At 38.8% G+C, this 24494-nt stretch overlaps 1 protein-coding gene across 1 annotated transcript; it reads left to right on the top strand.

Annotated features, from left to right (window-relative positions):
* The first annotated feature begins 924 nt into the window (after window positions 1-924).
* On the top strand, window positions 925-24272 carry LOC149813964 (uncharacterized). Its single transcript, XM_089991956.1, has 6 exons — window positions 925-1351; window positions 1448-1625; window positions 20435-20532; window positions 23006-23102; window positions 23603-23688; window positions 23808-24272. Exons 1-6 carry the CDS (start codon window positions 1082-1084, stop codon window positions 23859-23861), a joined length of 783 nt encoding a protein of 260 aa, XP_089848082.1. The 5' UTR covers window positions 925-1081; the 3' UTR covers window positions 23862-24272.
* Window positions 24273-24494: the final 222 nt, after the last annotated feature.

The raw sequence follows: 24494 nt of genomic DNA on the forward strand, positions 1-24494 counted from the left end.
GATATTTTCAACTATGCTGTTTTTGAAGTTATCTGGATAAAATCGTGCAGATTTCAAAATATCGGCCATGTTAACCCTTCTCATTCCTCTTACCCTTACCCCTGAGCCTGAGGCATTAAATCTAGTAGTAGTGTAACTGGGTCGGGTATACCAAACTGAACTAATACTTCCAACCAACCCAATTTAGGCAAAATCATAGGTTTGATTGGGTCTAAAATCAAGAACCAATTAAAAATGTATCGGTTCTGAGTATTAAAAAATATACATCCGATTCGGTCTTTGTACTCCACCCTAACGGTTCCATATAATTTTATTCCCAAAGCAACCCGAACCTGAACTCATATATATCCAAAACCATTTCATACCTGACCTAAATGGTTCTGTATAATATGTACCGAAGTCGAACCGGTCTTGAACCCGGTAACTAAACCGACCCTAACATGAACTTAATATTTAATGATTATGAGAAATTTAATATAATTGTTACTGATAAAAAAATACAATCATCATTAATCCAATAAGTTTCCTTTATGATAACAACTTTTCTAAGTCTAAAAAGTAAACAAATCGGACAAGAACTTACTAGCATTAAAATAAATCCTGTCATTTATACTCAACCTAATTTATGCTTAAACTGATTAACTCATACAAGAATATAGTCTTAGCAATATGTAGACCCAAACTGAACACGAATCAATTTAGAACCTGACCCATTTGGAAGACCCTCTTTCAAATACCTGAACCCGAACGCAGACCCGAATCAAACAGAGTCGGATATAGGCCTATTTGCTAGACCTGATAAAAACAAGTCTACTTAAAACCCAAACCCTTTTTAACCTATTCAAATCTGAATCCGGACTCGAATCAAATTGGATCGTCTTTAGTTTTAAATATTATTTCTAGACACGATTGAAGAACGCGTCCGACAAAACCCGACCCAATTAGACCCAAACACTCTCCTCCTCTTCCTCTCTCTCTTCTAAGTCTCTGTCCGTATTTCCGATCGCCTAGGGCATTCGGTAGCCGGAAACCCTTCCCTTCATCGCCTCTCTCGGCCGTTCGATCGCCTGAAGCTTCCGTCATGGCGTCGTCATCCACCGGCGCCGGCGCTCCGTACACCAACCCTTCCTCGTCCAGCGCGGTGCCGGCGCCCTATTTCCCCGTCCCTTTCCACCTCCAGAAACCCGAACTGTCGGCCCAGCAACCATGTGCCTATCCCTTGCCTCAATTCCCTCAGCCGGCGAAGATTCAGGGGCCGCAGCACCTGTATCCATCAGTTTATGTCTCTCCGGCGCCGGCGCCCGCTCCCGCGCCGGTGGCCGGAGTGTATTCTCTCCCTCAGTATCAGCAGGTATGGGAAAAACCTTTTTCTTATCTTGCTTAGCCTCTTTCGTAGATTCGGCTGGTCTGTGGAGAGTGTTTATTGCTCGTTCTTTTCTTGCAAAAGGCTCAGCAGCTGTTTCAGAGGGACGCTCAGACGATCACGCCGGAAGCTCTCGAGAGCGTGAAAGCGGCGTTAGCGAGCAGCGAGATCGAGAACAAGGCGGAGACGAAGAAGAAGGCCCTTCCTCGGAAGGCCGCCGGGCAGTCGTGGGAGGATCCCACCCTTTCCGATTGGCCGGAAAGTATGAATCCTTTTGTTTTTTCCTCCTTTCTTACTGAAATGTTTGTTATTTTTGAATTTATCTTATTTGATGACATACACCAAGGTGGGGGAAAGAAAAACTCATAGTGAACTTCGAAACAGAGTGATATTGTAACGACCCTATCAGGGTCCTCTCCAGCCAGGGATAGTGAACTTTAGTTCTCATAGGGAAATTACTTTAAAAAAACTCAAAACTATGTCAATTGTTTTTTCCATTTAATAATTGAAGGTGTATACATACAATGACATAACCATCCAAATACAAAAGCAAAATAAAATAGTAGAAGCGAACCATACTTCTTATGAGTCCGTTACTAAGTCGTACGAGTGATAGCACTTTCTGAACTTATAGTTGTAACCAAAAGAAGCGAGTGAGTCTACAACCCAATAAGATTCTGTTTATAAATAAACACGACCCTTTAAGCCGTAGTTAGCTTTAAGCTCCTAGTCATAGTTTAGTTTGTTAATTATGCACATATGTTATTTATGAGTTTTACCCTCATTTAGTGTATCTCTCACCTCATTCTCAAACACATACTTTACTCTAATTGATTATTTTGAACATAGCTTCCTTGAACGTATCAACCTATGTAGACAACTCAAAGTTTACGATATTGGTCAGACATATGAACCATTCACAACAACGTAGTTCAAAACAGCCAGACTACGAACATAGGCTGGTTGCAAGCCAGGAGCTCAAGAGCTCAATCGGTAACTAGCCGAAGCGTCAAGGTGGCTATACATGCCTCTAAGGTGTCTCAAGAAGTTATACTTGCCCTTAAGATGTCTCAAGGAGCTATATGTGCCCCCAAAGTATCTCAAAGAGCTATACTTGCCCCCAAGATGTCTTAAGGAACTATACTTGCCGCTAAGGTTTTGTGGTTCATGCTATATCCTACATGTGTCTAATGTGCAATGTTTTAACCCTTAAGGGTGACCTAGGAACGTATGAGATATTCTCAAATTACTCACGAGGTACATACCTCAACATTGTCTCAGACCATGCCTCCTAATATTGTTCTTCATCATGTTTTGTGTGGTCATTATGTACACAACTTTCTCTCAATACTCACATCTTTAAATCAATGCATTATACAATCATCAATGTATGTCCACTAACTATTTTTTTAACACATCTTCACATGTCGGAACTGTTAAGGATGGCAACCCACCACAGATTAATTCATGATAATTATAATGTCCCTCCCAAGGCATAAACGTGACATTTTTCAGGGTAATACCTACCGTGAGACTTTAGAACTCTACATTCAATTCTCATATAACATATCAATCTCTTACATGCAATTATATTGTGCCAGATTTATATCATAAATCAGAAAATATGCATAATCAGGTTTAAGCATCACACATGAACTTTATAGATTCTTAAGTATGCAAAACAGTGTATATTCACAATAAACAAAATTAGCATACTTAAAGTACTTGGAATCACATTGAAAGATGTTTAAACTAGCTAACATGTGTTTTAATCAACTAAGAAGGAATTTGTAAATGTTCACTTACTTAGAACGCTTAAATTATAATTTTTCAGTCTCACGCAACCTTTGATCTGAAATCAACGTATATCTCGTATTATCATCAAAATTATCAAAATGACCTTGAACTTAAATATCAAACTGTGACTTCATTCTTTCAGAGTTTGTCCTCACATACCCTACTAATAGATTTTACTTAAGCAGTAGAATCCAAGGATCCAAGAATCACCTGAATCCGACTTCGGGGTATCAAGTTATGTCTTATTTACTATGTAGGCATACCAAGGAAAAAATGGTCTTTTACTTTTTTTGACCAATCATAGCAACATCTATGCCTTATTTACGTTATGTTACTTTCAGATCCACATCTATACTAAATTTCAAAATAGATCACTTAGGTTCTCAGCTCAATTCTGATTTGGATCCTAGATCTGGTATTCTCGATCCAAACCCTTTCGCAATGGTTTGTCTCGATCCTGATTGAGTTGATTTAATCAAGTCCATCCACGAGAATGGATTTGACTTATTTTATTCCAACTGAATCAACCTCAAACAAAACTCGACTCGATCTGGTAAGGTCAAGTCGGTCTGTTGTTTTTCATCGACCCGACTTGGTCGAGTCGGTCTATCCGCTAGACCTCAAACTCGACTCGGTCTATCTCGACCGAGTCGTTCTTTCAACTAACTAGACTTGACTCGGTCTGTCTAGAAAAGTACAGATCAGACTCTGTCTGTAAAACATCTAACTGACTTGGTCTAGTCTAGATCGAGTCGATCTTGCTTTTTTAATCATGAACCTAGCTCGATCTATCCAGATTGAGTCGATCTGTCAATTATAGCACAGACCTGTCTTGGCCTGTCCTGATCGATTCGGTCTGTCAGAACTATAGGCTTGATCAGACCGAGCCGATCTGTCAAAAAAAACCCGACTTAGTCTGTCCAGACCGAGTCGGTCTGTGTGATCACATTGTCTTGACTCGGTCTGGGCACACCCAGACTGAGCCCACCCGATCTATCTTGACCTGGTTCTGTCTAGGTTGTCCAAACTGATGGCCGACTTGGTCTACATTTCTGCTGGCCGAGTCTGCCAACACCAAGTGTAGCAATTCTGACCACCCCTATTGCCTGACTACTGCGTGTTTCTTCTAGTGGGGGGGGGGTGGCACTGCTGGCGATCGTCATTGGGTGTCGACCCTTTCCCGTTTTCCGGTGGCAATAGCAGAGTAAATGTCCTCTGCTACCCCCACCTTCCGAACAGTAACACTGGGACAGGGTTCTCCTTGTTCCACTAGAACTCGTCGACAACAGTGAAGTTGTTGACGACCCTGCATTAAGACATAAAGGAGAGAGAGGGAAGAGCTTACCTGTCGGCAGAGTCTCCTTTCTGGTTCTCTCTTTTCTCCTCTCTACACTGCGGATAGGGAAGGGGAGGAGTCCCCCCCTGGCTTTTATAGCCATGGGGCATCGATTACTTCCCCCCTTTTCACGAGTTTTCAAAAATTGGGGGGAACAGGTCCCCCCCTCCCTTCCTCTCCCACGATCAAGTTTGTGGGAGAGGAAGGGGGCGGCGATTCCCCCTCATGTAACCGAGCCACAACGGGGAAGGCGTTATAATTCCACCCCCTTATAAAAAGATTCATCCTGAATCTTTCTCGAAAACAACTAGAGAAACTGTGCTCGCATATCTGCCTCATTCTCCCATGTAGCCTCATCCTTACTGTGATGCTTCCATCTCACCAGGACCATCAGAACAACCTTGCTTTTTAGCGTATGCTTCTTAAATTCAAATACCTCAATTGGTTTTTCTTGAATACTTAAATCTTCTTAGATGTCCAACATTGATTCCACTGTAACCACTATATGTGAAAGATCCGGTACGTACTTTCTTAACATGGATACATGAAATACATTATGTATCTTGGAGAATAATGAGGGTAATGCCAACTGATAGGCTATTTACCCTATCCTTTTCAAAATTTTGAACAATCTGATATACCTTGGACTTAATTTGCCCTTCTTTTCGAACCTCATTACCCCTTTAAACGGTGATATCTTCAAGAAGACGTGATCACCTTGCTCAAACTCAAACTCACGTCGCCTCTCTACATAACTTTTTTGACAACTTTGAGCTGCTTGGAGTCTCTTACGGATGAATTTGATTTGATCTTCCATTTGTCGAACCAACTGAGGCCCTAAGTCTTTCACCTACTTGGTCTCAACATAAAGGCGTTCTACAACGTCTCCCATATAAGGCTTCGTAAGGAGCCATACCAATACTGGCTTGAAAACTGTTGTTACAAGCAAATTCAATTAGCAGCAGAATCTCGTGCAAAGTGTCGGATACTCCAGTCTACAAGCTTGCAACGTATCCTCCAATGTCTGGATGGTCCTTTATAACTACCCATCTGTCGGAGGGTGAAAAACTGTACTTATTTTTAATTGAGTCTCCATTGCTTTTTTAAAGTTTTGCCAAAACTTAGCGGTGAATTTTGAATCTTTGTCCGAAATAATGGAGTCTGGCACTCTGTACAATCTCATTATCTCTTTAATAAAGAGATGAGTCAATTGTTTAAAGGAATATGTTGTCTTGCACACGAAAAAATGCTCATACTGTCAGTCTAGCGACAATCACTCAAATTGCATTTAATCATTCTTTGCTCTTAGGGAATCCTGTGACAAAATCCATCATTATATATGCCAACTTTCATACAGGAATAGGTAGCAGTTGCAGTAGTCTACCCGGCCTCTGATGTTCAATCTTTACTTGCTGACATACTAGGCACCTACTGACAAAATCAACATCTCTCTTCATTCCATTCCACCAAAAATCACTCTTCAAGTCCATATACATCTTCGTACTGTCAGGGTGAATGCAATACTTGGAATGATGTGCCTCGTCAAGTAGTTGCTTCCTAAGTTCCTCATCCTTAGGAATATATACTCGATCTTGAAAACTTAGAATACCTTGATCATCTATTTTGAAATTTGGATCTTTACCTTTAAATATTGCTGACCTAATCCCTTCTAACTCTTGATCTAAGAGTTGCTTCTCCTTAATTTTGTTAAATTTCCGACCCTAAGGTCGTCTGGACAAACTTCAACCGACCCGAAAGACATTATACTTCTGCTTTTTGCTCCATAATGCTGACTAGTAAATTTGACATGGATAGTCTCGTGGCTGCTTATGCTTTCCGACCAAGTGCATCAGCCACTACATTGGCTTTCTCTGGATTATATTTTAATTTAAAATCATAATCTTTAAGTAGCTCCCGCCATCGTCTCTGCCTCATATTCAATTCCTTCTGAGAGAACAACTGTTTTAAGCTTTAATGGTTAGTGAATACCTCAAATTGTTCTCCATATAAGTAGTGATGCGAAATTTTGAGTGTGAACACTACTGCAGCCAACTCTAGGTCATGAGTTGGATAATTTATCTCATGCACTTTTAGTTGTCGAGATGCGTATGCGATAATCCTGCCATGTTGCATCAAGATACAATGTTGCATCAAGATACAACCCAATCCTTTGTGTTGTATTGCTATAATAAGTAAAACTGCGTTAATCGCTTCTTGATCTCATGAAAACTTTTCTCGCACTTTTCATTCCATTCGAACTTTACATATTTCTTTGTCGGTTTAATCATTGGGGCCGCCAATATAGAAAATCCTTCTACAAAGCGCCTGTAATAACCAACTAACCTCAAGAAACTTTGATTTTTTTGGGCATTCTTGGGTATAGGTCAGTTGGTCATCGCTTCAACTTTTGTTGGGTCTACCATTACTCCTTTTTTACTGATGATATGTCCCAAAAACGAGACTTGATCAAGCCAGAATGCACATTTAGAGAACTTAGCATTGGAGCTTATGATCTCTAAGTATTTGCAAAACAATTCTCAAATATTCTGCGTGTTGTTCCTTACTGGTCGAATATATGGGTATGTCGTCCACGAATACCACCACAAACTTGTCCATGAATGGTTTGAATACTCGATTCATTAAATTCATAAATGTCGCTGGAGCATTCGTCAGCCCGAAGGGCATGACCAAGAATTCATAATGCCTATATCTTGAGCGAAAAGCTGTCTTGGCCATATCATCTTCCCGAATTTTTAGTTGATGATACCTGGAACGTAGATTCAACTTAGAAAAACAGGCTGCACCTTGTAGTTGATCAAATAAATGATCTATCCTTGGTAGAGGATACTTGTTCTTTATTGTCACTGCATTTAATTTTGTGTAATCGATGCATATACACAGCAACTCGTCTTTCTTTTTCATGAATAAGATCGGTGTGCCCCATGGTGGCACCGATGGTCAGATAAATCTAATATCCAACAACTTCTACAACTGATCCTTGAGTTCTTTGAGCTCAGCAGGTCCCATCCTATATGATGGAATAGAGATGGGTGTCGTACCTGGAGCTAGATCTGTATGGAACTCGACTTCCTTATCAGGTGAAAGTCCTGAAAGTTCTTCAGGGAAAACAGCCACGAATTCTCGTACAATCTCTATCTTTGTAGTTGAGAGTTTATCATCGACTTTGGTCTTCATATAAGCCAAGTACTCAATACAACCCTTATGTAGATATCGGTTTGCTTGAAGACATGAAATAATTGTCAGCTTCGCAAGTTTTCTAATACCCTGAAAATTGAAAGTTGGGATTTCGGGGTGTTGAAAACGGACGCTTTTTCTTCGAAAAATTATTTGTCGCATGATGGTTAGATAACCGATCTATGTCTAAGATAACGTCCACTCCAGAGTTACCGGAAACGCCTATAGAATAGGGGAAGCGCGCTTCCCCGGGACGCGTTTCGGAAGCGCGAAACGCAGCGCTTCCGAAACGCGAGGGGAAGCGCAGGTTCAATTGAGGAAGCGCGTCCCCCTTTAAAGGGAAGCGCGTCCCCCTTTAAAGGGAATCGCGTACCTCTTTAAAGGGGTACGCGTACCCCTTTAAAGAGGTACGCGTACCCCTTTAAAGGGGGACGCGTACCCCTTTAAAGGGGGACACTATTATGGAAAGGTCGAGTTTGCCCTTAAAATTTTTTTTTACACATGAATATATTTTTTACCGAGGTTAAAATGGGTATTTTATAAAACCCGTGAAAAAATAAAATCAAAAGGGGCTTAGGGTTTTGTTTTTTCACGCGTTCTGACTCCTCTCTCTCTCTCTCTCTCTCTCTCTCGAGTTTTCGGCGAGCTCCAAGTTCCGGCGACCTCAAAAACTTCCGGTGGCCTCCACCGACTTCCGAAGATGAAGATGTTCACCTTCAGGTACGCTATCCCCCTCTCTCACGCTCTGTCACTCTCTCTATCTCTCTGTCGTGCGAGCTCCCCTCCAGTCAGCAACACCAGTGGGATCCAATAGGGTAGTTTTGGGGAAAGTGATCAAGGGTTTTTTCTTTCTCGGTGTAGATCTATCACAGGGTTTTTTTTTTCAGGGTGTATATCAAGGGTTTTTTTGTTCCTGTAGATCAAGGGTTTGTTTGTAGTTTTTTTAGTTTCTGATTCATTATCGCAGCCGTTTTTTTTATTCATTCTGCATGAAGCAGTGGGTTGTTTTTTATTGTCTCCATGATACTAGTCTATTGATAGCGTAAGCAATGTAATATTAACTTCTTATCTAAACAGATGGTATGCATTCGTCACAAAACTTTTCTGATATAGCTGGATTGTTAATTTGCATTGGCCATTATGTGCTGTAGCTTCTTATTTAACTCTTCAGTTGTTTATGATATGATGGTGATAGTGTATGTGGAAGTTCATTTTATACTTCATCAGTTGGCAAAGAAAATCAGTGCACCGGATGGGGTGGAAGTATCATTAGAGATAACATGATATTGTTGATGGTTTTAATGATCTTAACTATTCTACACTGATGAATAATTTTTTTGCTAATTGGTGTATAACGGGTATAATATGCAATATTATTGTTTTATTGGAGAGCATTTGAGTGTGTTGTTCCCACATTTTAAAAGCTATTTCTTCAGTCCGATGTACAGTGAGAGGCTGAGAGCTGCTGGAGGATGTGAGCTGGTACAAATAGTAAATGAACATTATCATGAAGAAGATAACCGTAATGATTTAGAACCTCAGTTCTAAGTCTATTGTCTCAGAGATCAATGTTTGCCAAGGCTGGTAGCACTTTAATGTTCTCCATTTGTGCAAAATTAAGTTGATGGGTACTTGGAGAATTTCCCAATGAGTCGGGTATTGAACTTTAGTGGAGTCCTGAAAGAAAACTGGATTTATATGTTCTTGATCTGATTTAGCAGTTCAATCAAACTATTCTCTCTCTATATATTCTCAGTTATTTATGTTGCTTGTTTCTTATTAGAACTTGAAGTGCCTGTTTGAGTATTTAGTTCAGTGATAGTCAGATTGCACGTAATTTCCCCCCCTTTTTTAGCTTAGTCTTTTGTTTACATCCCCATGCTTTGTGTTCTTCACTCTCCATTATTTACTGTTAATAATAGCTTTTTTTAAGTGTTTTAGGTTGATTCTGATACTTTTATGATACAGATATATTTGCATGTTCTTTGCTTCATTAATGACCATCTCAAGCTATGATCACGATAATTCTGATGACGATGACGATTCTTTGTACAATTTGGAGCATGAATCATCTAGTGGTGTTGGGAAGGGCAAGAAGAGGTCTTCTGCTTGTCCATATCAGTTTGAGGACCGAAACGAAAGTTGTTTTGATGAGGAAGATGAAAAAGAATATGACTTGGATGACTACTATTCTGAAGATGACCAAGATGATGAACCACCTAGCATGCATAAAACAACAGTGCTATGGCGCCATGTATTGAAACAAAAGAAGAGTGGGCAAGGAAAGCAAGGTGGAACCCAAGTTTTTATGTGCAGGCACTGCAAAAATATTTATCATGGGTCATATACTCGAGTTTTTGCACATCTCATGGGATCTCCAAAGGGACAAAGTGTTGGGATTGCCTTTTGCCCTGAAGTTGCAAAAAATGCAGAATTGGCAAAAAAAATTAAGAGGCAAGTTCGTCGAGTGGAGGTTTCATCAAGTGCATTTGAGTTGAGGAGATCAAGAATTGATACTCCGAAGAAGCCTATTAGTATGACTACATCATCTAGTGGAAGTCAAAAAACAGTTGATATTCGTGATACCTTTAAAAAGGTAGAAATAGATGATGTAGATCACAAAATTATCAGATTTTTGTGTGCAAATGGCATACCTTTCAATGTGCTTCGATCACCATATTGGGAAGAGATGATATCTGCAGTTAGTAAAGTGCCCGGATATAAACCCCCATCATATGAAAAAGCGCGAACAACGTTGCTTGACAGTGAGAAAGAGTGTGTTCACAGGGAGTTAAATGAATTTCGAGAAAAGTTTGAGGAGTTTGGAGTTTCCATTGTCTCAGACGGTTGGACAAATATCAAGAACAAACACTTGATAAATATACTTGCCTCAAACTGTTTTGGCTCGATGTTCTTATATGCAAGCGATTTTTCTAATGTGCAACAGTCAGCTGCAAACATTGCCGAGTTTTTGAAGACGGGATTTAAACTTGTGGGGCCTTCTAATGTAGTGCAAGTGATTACATACAATGCAGCAAATTGCAAGTTAGCAGGTGAAGAATTAAAACAAACGTACAAGTATATTTTTTGGTCACCTTGTGTTGTGCACACACTTAATTTGATCTTCAAGGATTTGGCACATGAGTTTCATTGGTTGGGAGAAACATATTTGCAGAGTAAAGAAATTGTGAAGTATATCACAAATCATTCAAAAACACTAGCAATCTTTAGAAGCAATGAAAAATTAGAATTAATAAAGATTGCAAAAACAAGGTTTGCTTCACATTATACTACTTTGAAACGCTTGCTTGATGTGAGGGAGAGCTTAAGGCTCACAGTAATTTCAGATAGATGGAGTGATTGGAAGCAATCATGCACGGATGAAATTATGAAAAAAGGGTTGTTACAACAGAAACAACTGTTCTTGATGAAGAATATTGGGATTCTGTACGTTTAGCATTATTGATTACAAAACCCATCTATAAGATGATTAAATTTTGTGATCAGGAAGGCCCTATAATTGGTGAAGTGTATGAAGGCATGGACAACATGTTGGGGGAAATCAAAGACAATCTAAAAGGACAACCAGATTTATATGAAAAGATTCATAAGATTGTCTCAAATAGATGGGACAGAATGAATGTGCCTCTCCATAGTCTAGCCCACATGCTTACTCCAAAATATTACGAGTCGGAGTATCTCAAAATCCCAGCAGCAGGAGGGGTCAAACGAGTTTCTCCTGGTAAAAATTTAATTCTATCTATTTAATAAAGTTTAAAGTTAAATGATTTAATTATTTTATTATTTCATTTGCATTTCTCTTGTTATAGTTACTAAACATTTTTTTTGCAGAAAAGGATAATGATATCTTAGACGGTGCAATGCTTGCGCTTGAAGTCATATCTTCTGGAAATGAAGAGTTATCTACACTTTATAGGTCACAACTTGTGGCTTTTGCATCAAGAAGTGGAAGATTTAGCCGAAGTGCAGCACGAATAGATGCACTGAATCCTACAATGTCAGTGCTTAATTGGTGGCGTTTTTATGGTGGTGATACACCGGAGTTGAGAGCATTAGCCATTAAGGTTTTATCTCAACCTATTAGCACATCTTCTGCAGAAAGAGTGTGGAGCACCTATAGTTACATTCACAATGTTAAAAGAAATAGGCTCAATGAAGATCGTGCTGATACCTTAGTGTATATTCATTTCAATCTTCGATTGATTGACAAGTATAATTAAACTGTGTTGTACTTTTGTTTTGGTATTTTTTTTCTCTTTTTTTATCATTGATTGTTTATTAGCATTTATATTTTATATTCTTGTTATAAAAGGTGCAACAATCGCTATAAAGAAGGGCCTAGTCGAAAATGGGATATCAATCCAGAACTTCCTATTGTAGAAGAAAATACGTTGAGATTAGAGGATATGCGATGGAGAGATTTGGATGATAGTGCACAACAATCAAACACTATTTCCAAATCCAAACATAAAGATGCACAACCAAGAGCTCCATTACCTCCAATAATTATACGTACAAATGAAGTTCAAGAGGATACAAATCAATCCATCAGAGCTAGTAGAACTGCAGATATACAAGAGCGACCATCAGTTCTTCATGGTCGGATTGATCGTTTCTTTAGCCGGAGACCTAGGCAAGGTATGTTGATATTGTGTTTTTTATATTTTAAATTATGGTTTTTGAACATTTTAACTTTTTAACGTATTCATTATAGGAAATGAAGGAAGGAGCAGAAGACATGATCGTGGAGGACAAGATGCACGTGATGATGCAGAAAGTTCGCGATCTATTGCTGACTTGAAGGGGAAGAGAAAGATGACAGATTAATGAACTCTTGAATTATTATTTTTTTTTTATGATGTAGTTGGAGTTGTCCAACTTAAAAACTTTTATGTTACTTTTTTGTCATGGTCTTATAATATTTTTTTGGTATATTTTTATTTTGAATCTTGCATGATGAAGTGAAGTAGTGGATTATGTTAATTTTAAGGTTAGACTTAGAGTTTAGAACATTGTAGCTTATAATTTACAATTTAGAAATTTATAGCTTCTTAGGTCGCTTCCGGTTCGCTTCCTATGTCGCTTCCGAGACGCTTCCCGGTTCGCTCCTAAGTGGTCCCACGCTTCCCGCTTCCTAAATTTTTGAAAGTGCCTCGCTTCCCGCTTCCGCTTCCCGTATCGCTTCCCGCTCCCGCTTCCTCGACTGGCAACTCTGGTCCACTCCTTTAAAGTCTAATATCAGGAGGTCTATCAGCAATAGACGTTTGACTTGTACCATGCATTCTTTGTTGACTTTATCTACATACACGGTCTTTCCCACTGGTGTCTCTACTTGATATTTTATTTCTAGAGATACAGGTGAAACATGTAATAATGTCGCAAAAGTAGTAGTAGTGAAGCTATGTGTAGCACCCGAGTCAAAGAGAACATGTGCACTAATAACATAAATCAAAAGTGTACCTTCCACCATGTTTCCTGCAGAGTCGTCGTATAAACTCGGCCTAGAGCAATTGATTTCTCTCTGGATTTTCTCCTTCTCTCTACACTGGCTGGGGACATTTCCGCGCAATATGTCTCATCTATCCGCAATTGTAACATTTGATATTTTTTTCGTCCCTCATGCCTAAAACCGCAAGTCCTACAAATGTTGTTGCCCTTGGAAGGTGGTCCTCGGTATCGAGGTTTATTGGCTTCTGGTTGTTCAGGTTTCTTCTCCTGTTGCTTATTATTGTTTCATGCACTGCTTCCCTCTTGTGCCTGTGGAAATATACCATTTTCTTACCTTATCTTGAAAAACCCTCGGGACGACGAACTGGTTTGTCCCTGTTGTACTTGCTTGGGTTTCTCCTATGCTTTCGGTTTTGTTGTTTGGGCATCCCAAAACTTGTAATGTGATATCATTTTCACCAATTTGTCGAACCTCCGAATTTGCAGAGGTCCCACCATCATCAGAATCTCAGGCTTTAATCCACACTGGTATAGCTTGCATTTCTACTTTTTTGTAGATACTAAAGCCTTTGCAAATCTGGATAAAGAATTAAATTTGGCGGTGTAGGCTGCCACATTGATGCTTCCTTGCTTAAGCTTTCTAAACTCTTCTTCTTTCTCCATCCTCTCGATCCTGAGGAATAATTGTCTATAGAATTTGTTCATGAAGGTGATCCGATGAACAAATTCTTCACTACCCACGACATCTCTGATAGATCGCCCCCACTACTTTGCATCCCCAACTAAGTTGGATGCCACAACCCAAGCCTTCTGGTCCTCTGGACACTGCATCACATTTAGTGTCTTTTTTACTTGCATCATTCACTTTTCGGCAGCTACTCCTTCAGGAGTTCCATCAAAGGTGGGCACTCTCATGTTCTTGAACTTCTCGGTCCAATAACTACTTATTAACGCTACTTGGTTTTGGTTTTGATGCAGTGAATTTTAAGCTCATACAGAATTCTTTTTGTGGTATAGCCGGGCGGCACACCACTGCCAACTGGAGCACGCTCATGTTGAGGTGAAATTGGCGCCTCCACCTTCTGTTCCCATGTTCCTTGGAGGCAAGCTGCCTGATGCTTATAGAGACACATGACCAATAGGGCTTGCAGCTTCTCCTTGTAGAACCTTCATTCACATGCCTCGCTTGAGAAGGGCCTGATTGTCTCCTGCTTACTTAGGAACGCCTTGACTGGTACAATCTTCCCTGACAAGTCCTCGTACTACAACATGAGTAGAGTGATTGCTGAAAGATTACATTTTCTTACTCATTCACATTCTCACAGGTTTGCACATTCGTCCTAAGCAGTGTTGTTAAAAACGTGTCTCAAGGCGCAAAAAGCGCGCCTCGCCTCGAGGCAAGGCCCTTTTCGCCTTGAGGCGCACTTAAAAAGCACAACACCGTTAAGGCGTACGCCTCATGCGCCTTGAGGCGTACGCCTTGAGGCGAGGCGCGCATTAAAAAACGGATGGTCTGGACCCGAGTTCGACCCGGATCTGGGCTCGTATTCTCGAAAGATCGAAGCGCCTGTGTCTTTAAAAAAGACACAGGCGCTTCAAGGCGAGGGAAAGCCCTCTCCCCTTCTCTCTCCACTCTGTTCCCTCTCGTCCCCCGCCACCACTCGCCGCCGCCGTGCGACCACTCGCCAGCGACTCACAGCCACCGCCGTGCTACCACTTGCCGCCGCCATTGCTGTCGCCGGCCACCACTCGCCGTTGGCGACCTCTGCGTTTTCCGGTAACAATTTTCTGGGTTTATCACCTTGGGTAGGATGAAGCGGTTGCTCTGCTCCCTTGGCAACCCTCATCTCGAGTTTAAGGTGCCACTCGAGATCAGAGCACCACTATGTCTAGTGCTTCCAAAAGAAAGCTTTTTTCGATTACATCCAAAGGCTGATTTTTTCACTCACCCACATAACGATTGTGTCTTATGTTCTTCTCTTCATCGATGGAAATACATTGGCTCATTGTTGTCGTTGAGATTATTTATTTCTCGAGAAATTGTTTGATATTTTTGAAGATCAATTTTCACCATATTGCATGCTAGGCTGCTTGAATCTTTATGTGCAATTGCTTGAAATTTCTATTTATGTTTGTTACAATAGTTGACATGAATTTGCTGAATTTCTCTCCCCTCCTTAAACTCACTCATTTGATTCGTTGTGCGTTTAGGCTGTCCACATTTCTGGTACCAAGGGAAAAGGATCAACGACCCAATTTATCTCTAGTATATTGATGGGACCTTTTTCTTTTAATGTTCTCTTGTTTGTAATGTTCAGTGGACTTCACCTTCCACAGTTCTTGCTTTTATGTTTGTGTGTTATTTCCTTTTGGTTTTTCCAACTGTAGCTATAGAAAAAGGCTCAAGTAGATGTTTATTGTTCTTTGCCATTTATGTTATATATTTCTTCTCTTCCATATAGGAAATAAATGTCTATTATGAGTTTATACCATAGTCACAAATATGGGTATCGGCTACACCTACGAGAGGCTATTTCTCGCAATATTATCGGTTTGGTGATAAATCCTGGGAAAATATGGGGACTTAAAAAATAAAATAATAACAAAAATAAGTAAAAAAAATTCGTTGGTGTTTTATTTGTGTTTTTAAGGATATTTTTTGTCTTTTGTTGGTGCTTTTTTGTGATGGTATTCATTTCAATCAATGCAAAATTTGTTTGGAGTGCCTTGGAGTTGGTTGGTGTTTTCTTTTTGTTTTTGAGAAGAAATCTGGGATCCAAACCACCTCCACTCTATCTCTACTATGTGTGTGTGGCTATAAGTGTTGCATTAATGTTACTTTTACATGTTAATCTCATATTTTTTTTGTATTTATTTGAGATTTTTTATTTCGTGTTGGTCGGCGCTTCATCAATAAAGCATTTCTTATTTATTTATAATTTTAGATCATTTTTATATTTTTTTTTAAGTTTAAAAAAATTTTTTTTTGAGGCTTACGCTTTGCGCCTCGAGGCTTACGCCTCACCTCAGATTTTGGTGGAGTGCCTCGCTACGCCTCAACGCTTTTCACAACACTGGTCCTATGAAATTTATTATTTATTAATAAAAGCAACATCTTTACAACTTTTTCAGGGTTTTTTTCGTAATACAACCCGTGACTTATTACGAACGACTAAACCACAATAGGCCTTTATTACATGACTAACAAGACATCATAAAATCCCTAAGGTGTAGGGGTACTAGGGGTGTAAATGAGGTCCTCATAATCTGAAGGAACCCTAACCGGTGTTGGTGATGTCGTATTGCTAAAGGCACGTAGGTATGTGTGCTTATTCATATGTCCTCTACCTCTCCTAAGTAGGGACATTCCTCTAAGTGGTTGTGAAAATTCTATTACTTGTTCCTTTTCTGTGACGGTAGCCCTTGTCTTGTTGCACCACTGACCTTTGAACACCCTCATGACAGGATGTTCCGGGGTGCTCTTGACTTCTCCTCCTGCTACTGGTAGGTGTAACGTTGTTTGGCCCTGCCCTGTAGTAGTCGTAGCGAGTCCTACCGCACCCCAAACAACATGTTGCAGCTCTCTTACCTCATCGGTTTGCTAATAATCCTCTCCTGATGTGATGTGCCTATGAGGACGTCCTCGTGACCTTGACTATCTTCCAACGGGTGGTGCTACCCTTTTTTCTTCTACATTGTGCCCCTGGTTGTTGACTATAACCATTACTGATGCTGGGGGAGGAATGGGAGGTATCATACTCCCAATTTCCCTAATGACGTTCATCATGACTGTCACGAATAGTGAAAGGACGATGACCATTTGGTCCATCTGGATCACTTCGGGATGTCTCTACCTCCCTGAACTCCTATTGCTTCTATAATCGCTCTCATTGCCACTATCACTGTTAGCGTTCATTCCTGCTAATATGAGTCGCTCATTAAGTTCAGGACTTACATGGACCTTCCTATAACTCTTTTGCTACTTATTCATTTGGATGGTTGTAATTATTATTCTTTTAGGACCTTCAAATTATTTCAAATTCAATAAAATATTTCTTTTAAAATCAAACTTTTCTCGAAAACCTGGCTCTGATACCACTTGTAACAACCTGATCTGGAGCCTTTCAAACCCAGGTTCGTGGACGTTAGTTCTCAATGACAAATTACTCTAATAATCTCAAAACTATGTCAGATTTTTTTTTTCATTTAATAATTGAAGGTTTATACATCCGTTTACAATAACATAACCATCCAAATACAAAAGCAGAATAAAAGCGTAGTGGTGAACCATACTTCTGACGTGGCAGAGTCGCAGCCTGTTACTAAGTCATGTAAGTGACAACAGTTCTTGAACCAACAATTGTAACCAAATGAAGGTGGTGAGTCTACAATCCTGTAAGATTTCATTTACAAATAGACAACCGTTACAACTACAGTTAGCTTTAAGCTCCTTGTCTTAGTTTAGTTTGGTAATTATACACATGGTCATCCTATAAACAACTTTCTCTCAGTACTAACATCTTGAAGTCAATGCGTTATACAATTATCAATGTATGTCCACTAACTATCTTTTTAACACATGTTCATATGTTTGAACTGTTAAGGATGGCAACACACCACAGATTAGTTCACGACACTTACAATGCTCCTCTCAAGGCATGAACATGACATTTCCCAAAGTAATACCTACGCTGAGACTCTAGAACTCTACCTTCAATTATTTCATAACACATCAATCTCTTACATTCTATCATGTTATGCCACATTTATATCATAAATCAGGAAATATGCATGATCAGGTTTAAGCATCACACTTCAACTTTTTAGATTCCTAAGGAAGCAAAACAATGTCTATTCACAATAAACAAAACTAGCATACTTAAAGTACTTGGAATTACATTGAAAGATGCCTAAAGTAGTTAACATGTGTTTTAATCAACTAAGAAGGAATTTACAAATGTTCACTTACTTGGAATGCTTAAATTCTAATTTTCAATCTCACGCAACTTTTGATCTAAAATCAACGAATATCACGTATTATCGTCAAAATTACCAAAATGCCCTTGAACTTAAATGCCAAACTCTGACTTCTTTCTTTCAGAGTTTGTCCTCACGTCCCCTACTAATGGATTCTACTTAAGCAGTAGAATCCAAGGACCTAAAAATCACCTGAATCCGACTTCGAGGTACCAAGTTATGCCTTGTTTACTACGTAAGCATACCAAGGAAAAAATGATCTTTTTACTTTTTTCGACCAATCATAACAATATTTATGCCATCTTTACGTTATGTTACTTTCAGATCCACATCTATACTAAATTTCAAAATGGATCACTTAGGTTCTCAACTCAATTCTGATTTGGATCCTAGATCTGGTATTCTTGATCCAAACCTGCTCGCAATGGTTTGTCTTGATCCTGATCAAGTTGGTCTAATCGAGTCCATCCACGAGAATGGATCCGACTTATTCTATTCCAACTGAATCAACCTTAAACAAAACTCGACTCGATCCGGTAAGGTCGAGTCGGTTTGTTGTTTTTAAGCGATCTGACTTGATCGAGTCGGTCTCTTCGCTAGACCTCAAACTCGACTCAGTCTATCTCGACCGCGTCATTCTTTCAACTAACTAGACTTGACTTGGTCTGTCCGAAAAAGTACAAATCCGACTCGGTCTGGTCTAGACCGAGTCGATCTTGCTGTTTTAATCCTGAACCTGTCCAGACCGAGCCAATCTGTCAATTATAGCACAGACGACTCTGTCCAGACCTGTAGAACTATAGGCCTGACTCGGTCTGTCCAGACCAAATCGGTCTGTCCAGACCAAATCGGTCTGTTAATCATTCAGGCTTGACAATTTCACACCCTTTATTCCATTTATTTTGGAATTCTGAATGTTGTATGGTGTTAGTCCAAACACTTAGCTTTTTACATGGAGCGGACAATGCTACGGCCAGGGGCTTGAAACATGAATCTCCAGTTAAGATAGTGCAGCTTTACTGATGTAGCTATTGTATCGAATGTGTGGTCGTATTTTTAGTTCATGCTAGTGTTTGTATGATTGCATGTCTTAGTTTATAAGTTCCCAATGTTGCAGGCTGCTGATTCAGGAACTTCTACTTCGTAGTTTGGTTTTTCTGGGTATTTGGGATGAAACTTATGCTTGAGGTCTCCTTTTTGTGATATTTTTCATGTGCTTTTTTCTGATGGCTCATGGGATGCTTATAGAATTAAAATTGTTGGGAAAGGATTGTGCACAAAAAAAATATCACTTCAGCAATGAATGGCGAAAGATTACATGACAGATAAGAGGAAGAAAAATGCTTAAAATGTGAGTGGACAAAAAGAAAAACATGTACATGCATCAGTGATTAGGATGGCAGTAATAGTTGAAGTTGTACATGGGAGAAGAGAAAGTCCCACTGTGGCCAACATGAGACTTCCTAGTAAAGATATTGAAAGTTAATCCCTTTAAATTCTCATGAAAATTCATGTATGACAACGTAGCTATAGTTTTCAACTATTCTTTCATCCCCGGACAAAGACTTTTGCAATCTGTGTAACTATCAAGGGTAAACTTGCGAGAAGGAATACTAATCCTAGACATGCTCACAAGGTTTGCTGATTGCAAGTTGTGTGGCATCGAGCACTAAAGACCCTGGCTTGCTCAGGTAGGTAAGGATTTGGCTATGCCCAGAATGCCAGGTCATGGGTTGCAGTTCTCTGCCCAAAGTAGAGAAACAGGTAATTATGGTCCTAGGTATATCCCTTCATAGGAGAAGAAATGGTGATCCCATTCCCAGGTGAAGAAATCTCCTTAGGAAAGTGCACCCCTTTACATGGAGTCTACTTTCTTAAGAAAATCATGCATTTTGCTAAACCAACCTACGTAGTTACGTGTGTTTCTGCAAGGAGCTTTTTTATTGGTGTTGATTAGGAAGATCCCTCTTTTTCTCCATAAGACTCTTTTGGGTAATTTAGGAAAATTTCTAGGCACATAAGCACATTAATGTTCCTAGTCGTTTTTCATTGTTGCATATATGCTTCAAATGGCTGGGCATCACACTTCTTTTGGATGTGCTCTTACCACATTGGCATTGACATGGGGTTCTTTATGTTTAGTTTATGTGCTACTATTGCAGTTAACTTCAAAATGTGTATGTCTTTCATGCATTATGTTCTTATTTTTTAAGAGCTGCACAATTCTTTTTGAGCCTTAGTTATACTTCACCATTTTTTGTATCCTATTTGTAAATTTTGTCTTGCTGTTATTGCAGATGATTTTCGATTATTTTGTGGAGATCTTGGAAATGAGGTCAATGATGAGGTTCTTTCAAAAGCATTTACAAGGTTTCCTTCATTCAACATGGCAAAGGTGCGTTTCATTAGAATTTGTCTTGCATTTCTAAATATTTCTTTGTCATCACACTCAGGTTTTGAATCTTTACTGCTCTGGTTGTCTAGCCAAAGAGAGTGAAAGATTAAAAAAACAAAATTAAAAACAACTTGGACATGTATTAAATGCCTATAGAGGATCCTTCTTTACCCTTGGTGGTGAAGAATCAACGGTCACTTGTCATGCATGTCGAAGAATCAAAGCCTACTTGTCATGCATGTCGAAGAATCAAAGCCTACTTGTCATGCATGTCGCCTTGAGCCCAGTGTGAATGGTTTATACTAATTTGTAACTTGATGTACTTATTCAAAACGGTAGGGTGTCATGAGAGTTGGGCACAACGAAGTAACTACGTGCTTGATTGTTTGAAGATGTTTGATCATGCTACTATATCTTTCTTGTTGTCTACAATGATTTGATGGTGTCATTGGTTGTACTCTAAGGTAAAAAATTGTCATTGATGTCTATGGTCGATAAGAGCAAACTTACCTGCTAGTCTTATCTCTTATAAGTGACTACTGTGAGGGATATCGGTTGGGGGGGTGTTAATAAATATGCATTGTATTATATACCTAAGTATACTAAGGTATATTTATAGGTATTTGCCTTTGTATTTTTATCTCATTGTAATTCCAATTATACTAAAGTATACTTATTGTGATTTAGATTTTAGTAAAAGGATAGTTTAGGATAAGTATACTTATTGTTTACTTTTATGGTAGAATAGGGATTCTGTTATTATTATTAGTCATTATTTTAGTTGACTAAATTTTGTAATTTTATTTATTTATTTACTTTTCTTTTTGGTCAAATGAGATTGACCAACTAGTTGTTGGGGTTTGTAACTAGCCGTTAGGATTTGCTTTAATGGCTAGTTTGAATAGTCAAACTAGTTGTTGGGATTAGCCATAACAGCTAGTTTGACTAGTCAAACTAGCCATTAGGAGTAGCTCTAACTGCTAGTTTTACTATGTCTTCCTCTATATATTGCTCATCCTTTTGTTGTATAGGTGAGAGAGGATAGATGTATATTGAGTGTGTGTGCATGAATGTTGTAGTGAGGGTTTTCTTGTATATTTTTTGTGTTTATTTCTCATCAAGAAAAAAAATTATATATATATATATATATATATATATATATTTCTTGTGTTTTTTTACTAGATTTTGTGTTATAGTCTTTTGGTTGTAGTTGTTGTCTTTTGTCGCTTTCTCAATGCAGGATCTAATCAAAGTCATGGATTGGGATAAACCTCCTTAGAGATTTGAAAGATTGGATTCCTAATAATGATAATGGGGTTTCCTTTGGAAGATCTATTGTTGTTGAAGGATTCACCATAAAGATTATTCTTTGAAGCCATTGAAGATCTATTATTGTCCCTTATATTTTTTTGCAAATTTTTTGTTGTACGCAATAAGTTTGAAGGGGGGTGTTAAGAAATATGCATTGTATATATACCTAAGTTTACTTAGGTATACTTATAGGTATTTTCCTTTGTATTTTCTATCTCATTGTAATTCCAAGTATACTAAAGTATACTTATTGTGATTTAGATTTTATTAAAAGGATAGTTTGGGATAAGTATACATATTTGATATTTTTAGGGTAGAATAGGGATTTTATTTTTATTTTTATTAGTCATTATTTAAGATGACTAAATTTTGTAACTGTATTTATTTATTTACTTTTCTTTTTGGTCAAATGAGATTTACCAACTAGTCATTGGGGTTTGTAACGGCAAACTAGCCGTTAGGATTTGCTTTAATGACTAATTTGAATAGTCAGACTAGGTTATGGGATTTGCTCTAACAGTAGGACTAGCTCTAATGGCTAGTTTAGCTACGTCTTCCTCTATATATTGTGCATCCTTTTGTTGTATAGGTGAGAGAGGATGGGTGTATATTGAGTGTGTGCATGAGTGTTGTAGTGAGGTTTTTCTTGTATATTTTTTGTGTTTATTTCTCATGAATAAAATATTTAACTTTTTATATATTGTTTCTTCTCTTATATTTGCATGGGGTATTGTAATTTGTATCTAGCAAAATGCATTTGGATTTTATCTATGTTGTTATGTTTAGTTTCTTGTGTCTTGGGTTCCGTACCATTTCGTGACAGGTGATTGTTGGACAGAATGAAAAAAACCCAATGATCTGTAGAAAGTAAAACAGGCATATTGAAATCTTTTTCTTTGAACTGGTTTTATTTGGTGTCTAAGAAATGGGAGTGGCTGCCAATTTTTTATTTAGTTTGTCTTAATGCACATAGGAGATCTTCGTTTAATGGCATCATTGTTTTTGGCTTTTGGAGCATTTATATGTTCTGTTTCTGAGGAGCTTTGCCTTTCACATACAGGCATTAATTGGTCATGTACCTGATACTTTGTATTTAGCAAATACTATTTGCTTAAAACTGTTTCCAGGTCTGTTAAATTGTTTTATGCCAAAATTTGTGCAGGTAGTAAGAGACAAGAGGACTGGAAAGACTCGGGGTTATGGATTTGTTAGCTTCTCCAACCCTTCAGATCTTGCTCAAGCAATAAAGGAATTGAATGGTCTCTCTCTCTCTCTCTCTCTCTCTCTCTCTCTCTCTCTCTCTCTCTCTCTCTCTCTCTCTCTCTCTCTCTCTGGTATTTGAGAAATTGATAGGGGTTACTATCTTCTTGATTTTTTTTTGTGTCCACTAGGAAAAGCTAATCCTTCGGGTGACCTGTATTTCATGTTTGGCCATCTTCAAAGCACGGCTGAATCTAAGTTTCGGTTATTCTTATGCTTTGGAAATAACCAGTCTCCACGCCCCAACACTCACCTTGATTGTCCATCTAAATAGGAATCTACCTGTATTGCACCTCCTGATTTCTGTGAACATGGAAGAGGCAAAACCCTTGCTTCCCTTATGTTGGACCATCATACCCAGTTACCATACCCATTGGTTATTGATTTGTTGTTGCTGAATCCTACTAGTCCCTGATCAACCACACTATAGCCCGTTATGTATATGATATTTGCAATTTGAGTTCAAACTTTGTTAAATGTTTGACAAGAAATAGTGCAGGTAAATATGTGGGAAACCGACCAATCAAACTGCGGAAGAGTAATTGGAAGGAGAGGACTGACTATGAAGCCCTAGAAAGGCAAAAGGTGGTCTCTCTCTCTCTCTCTCTCTCTCTCTCTCTCAATTAGGATTTTTAATGACAGCCATTTCTTATGATAATTTTTGGTGCCTGATTATAATTGATTCTCCACATTTCTGCCTCCAGCACCATTTTCAAAAGAAATCAAAATTGCCAAAGAAGGGTATTCTTCACAAGTGAAGCCTTTGAGTGGGTCATGTTAGCTCGTTAACAGGAATGCTTGAAGACGTTTGAGCATGAGCTTGAGGACAAACTTGAGTGTTTACCCAGACTGTGCATATGAATTGGGAGCATTAAACGTGCAGAAGGTACCCTGCTGCTGTCAACCAGAAGAACTTGTAATTGTTTATATTTTGGCCTACTTGGAAATGGATCGAGTATTGGAAGAATTTATTCTAAATTTAATATCTTTTAGGTATGAGGTTGCTTCGCATTTAGTTTATGTTGTACTCAGCATAATTCCCTTATCTAACATTCTTCAGTTGCTATGATCCCAGTTGTGATTTAGTCTTATTGCAGATAAGCTGTGTTCTGTATAGCTTACATTCCTGAAAGGCGATAATGATAAATAGAATTGAAGATTTTCATTTCCCTGTGCTGTTATTATTGATAAGTATATGATGAATATACGTGATTAGTGGTTTACCGGCATGTTTGTAATCGTTTCCTCTAGAAAAATCTTCACTGGCTATCTATTTACATCGACAAGATGGATGCTTCACGAGGCTTTGGTAACTTCATGGCCCACTACACTAATTTGGGACAATTGGTACTACAGGAAAAGATATTTAGAGTTCTTGACCCAGGTTTGTG

Source organism: Nuphar pumila, chromosome 16 (assembly GCF_984573655.1).
Source record: "Nuphar pumila chromosome 16, dmNupPumi1.hap1.1, whole genome shotgun sequence".
NCBI classification, from domain to species: Eukaryota; Viridiplantae; Streptophyta; class Magnoliopsida; order Nymphaeales; family Nymphaeaceae; genus Nuphar; species Nuphar pumila.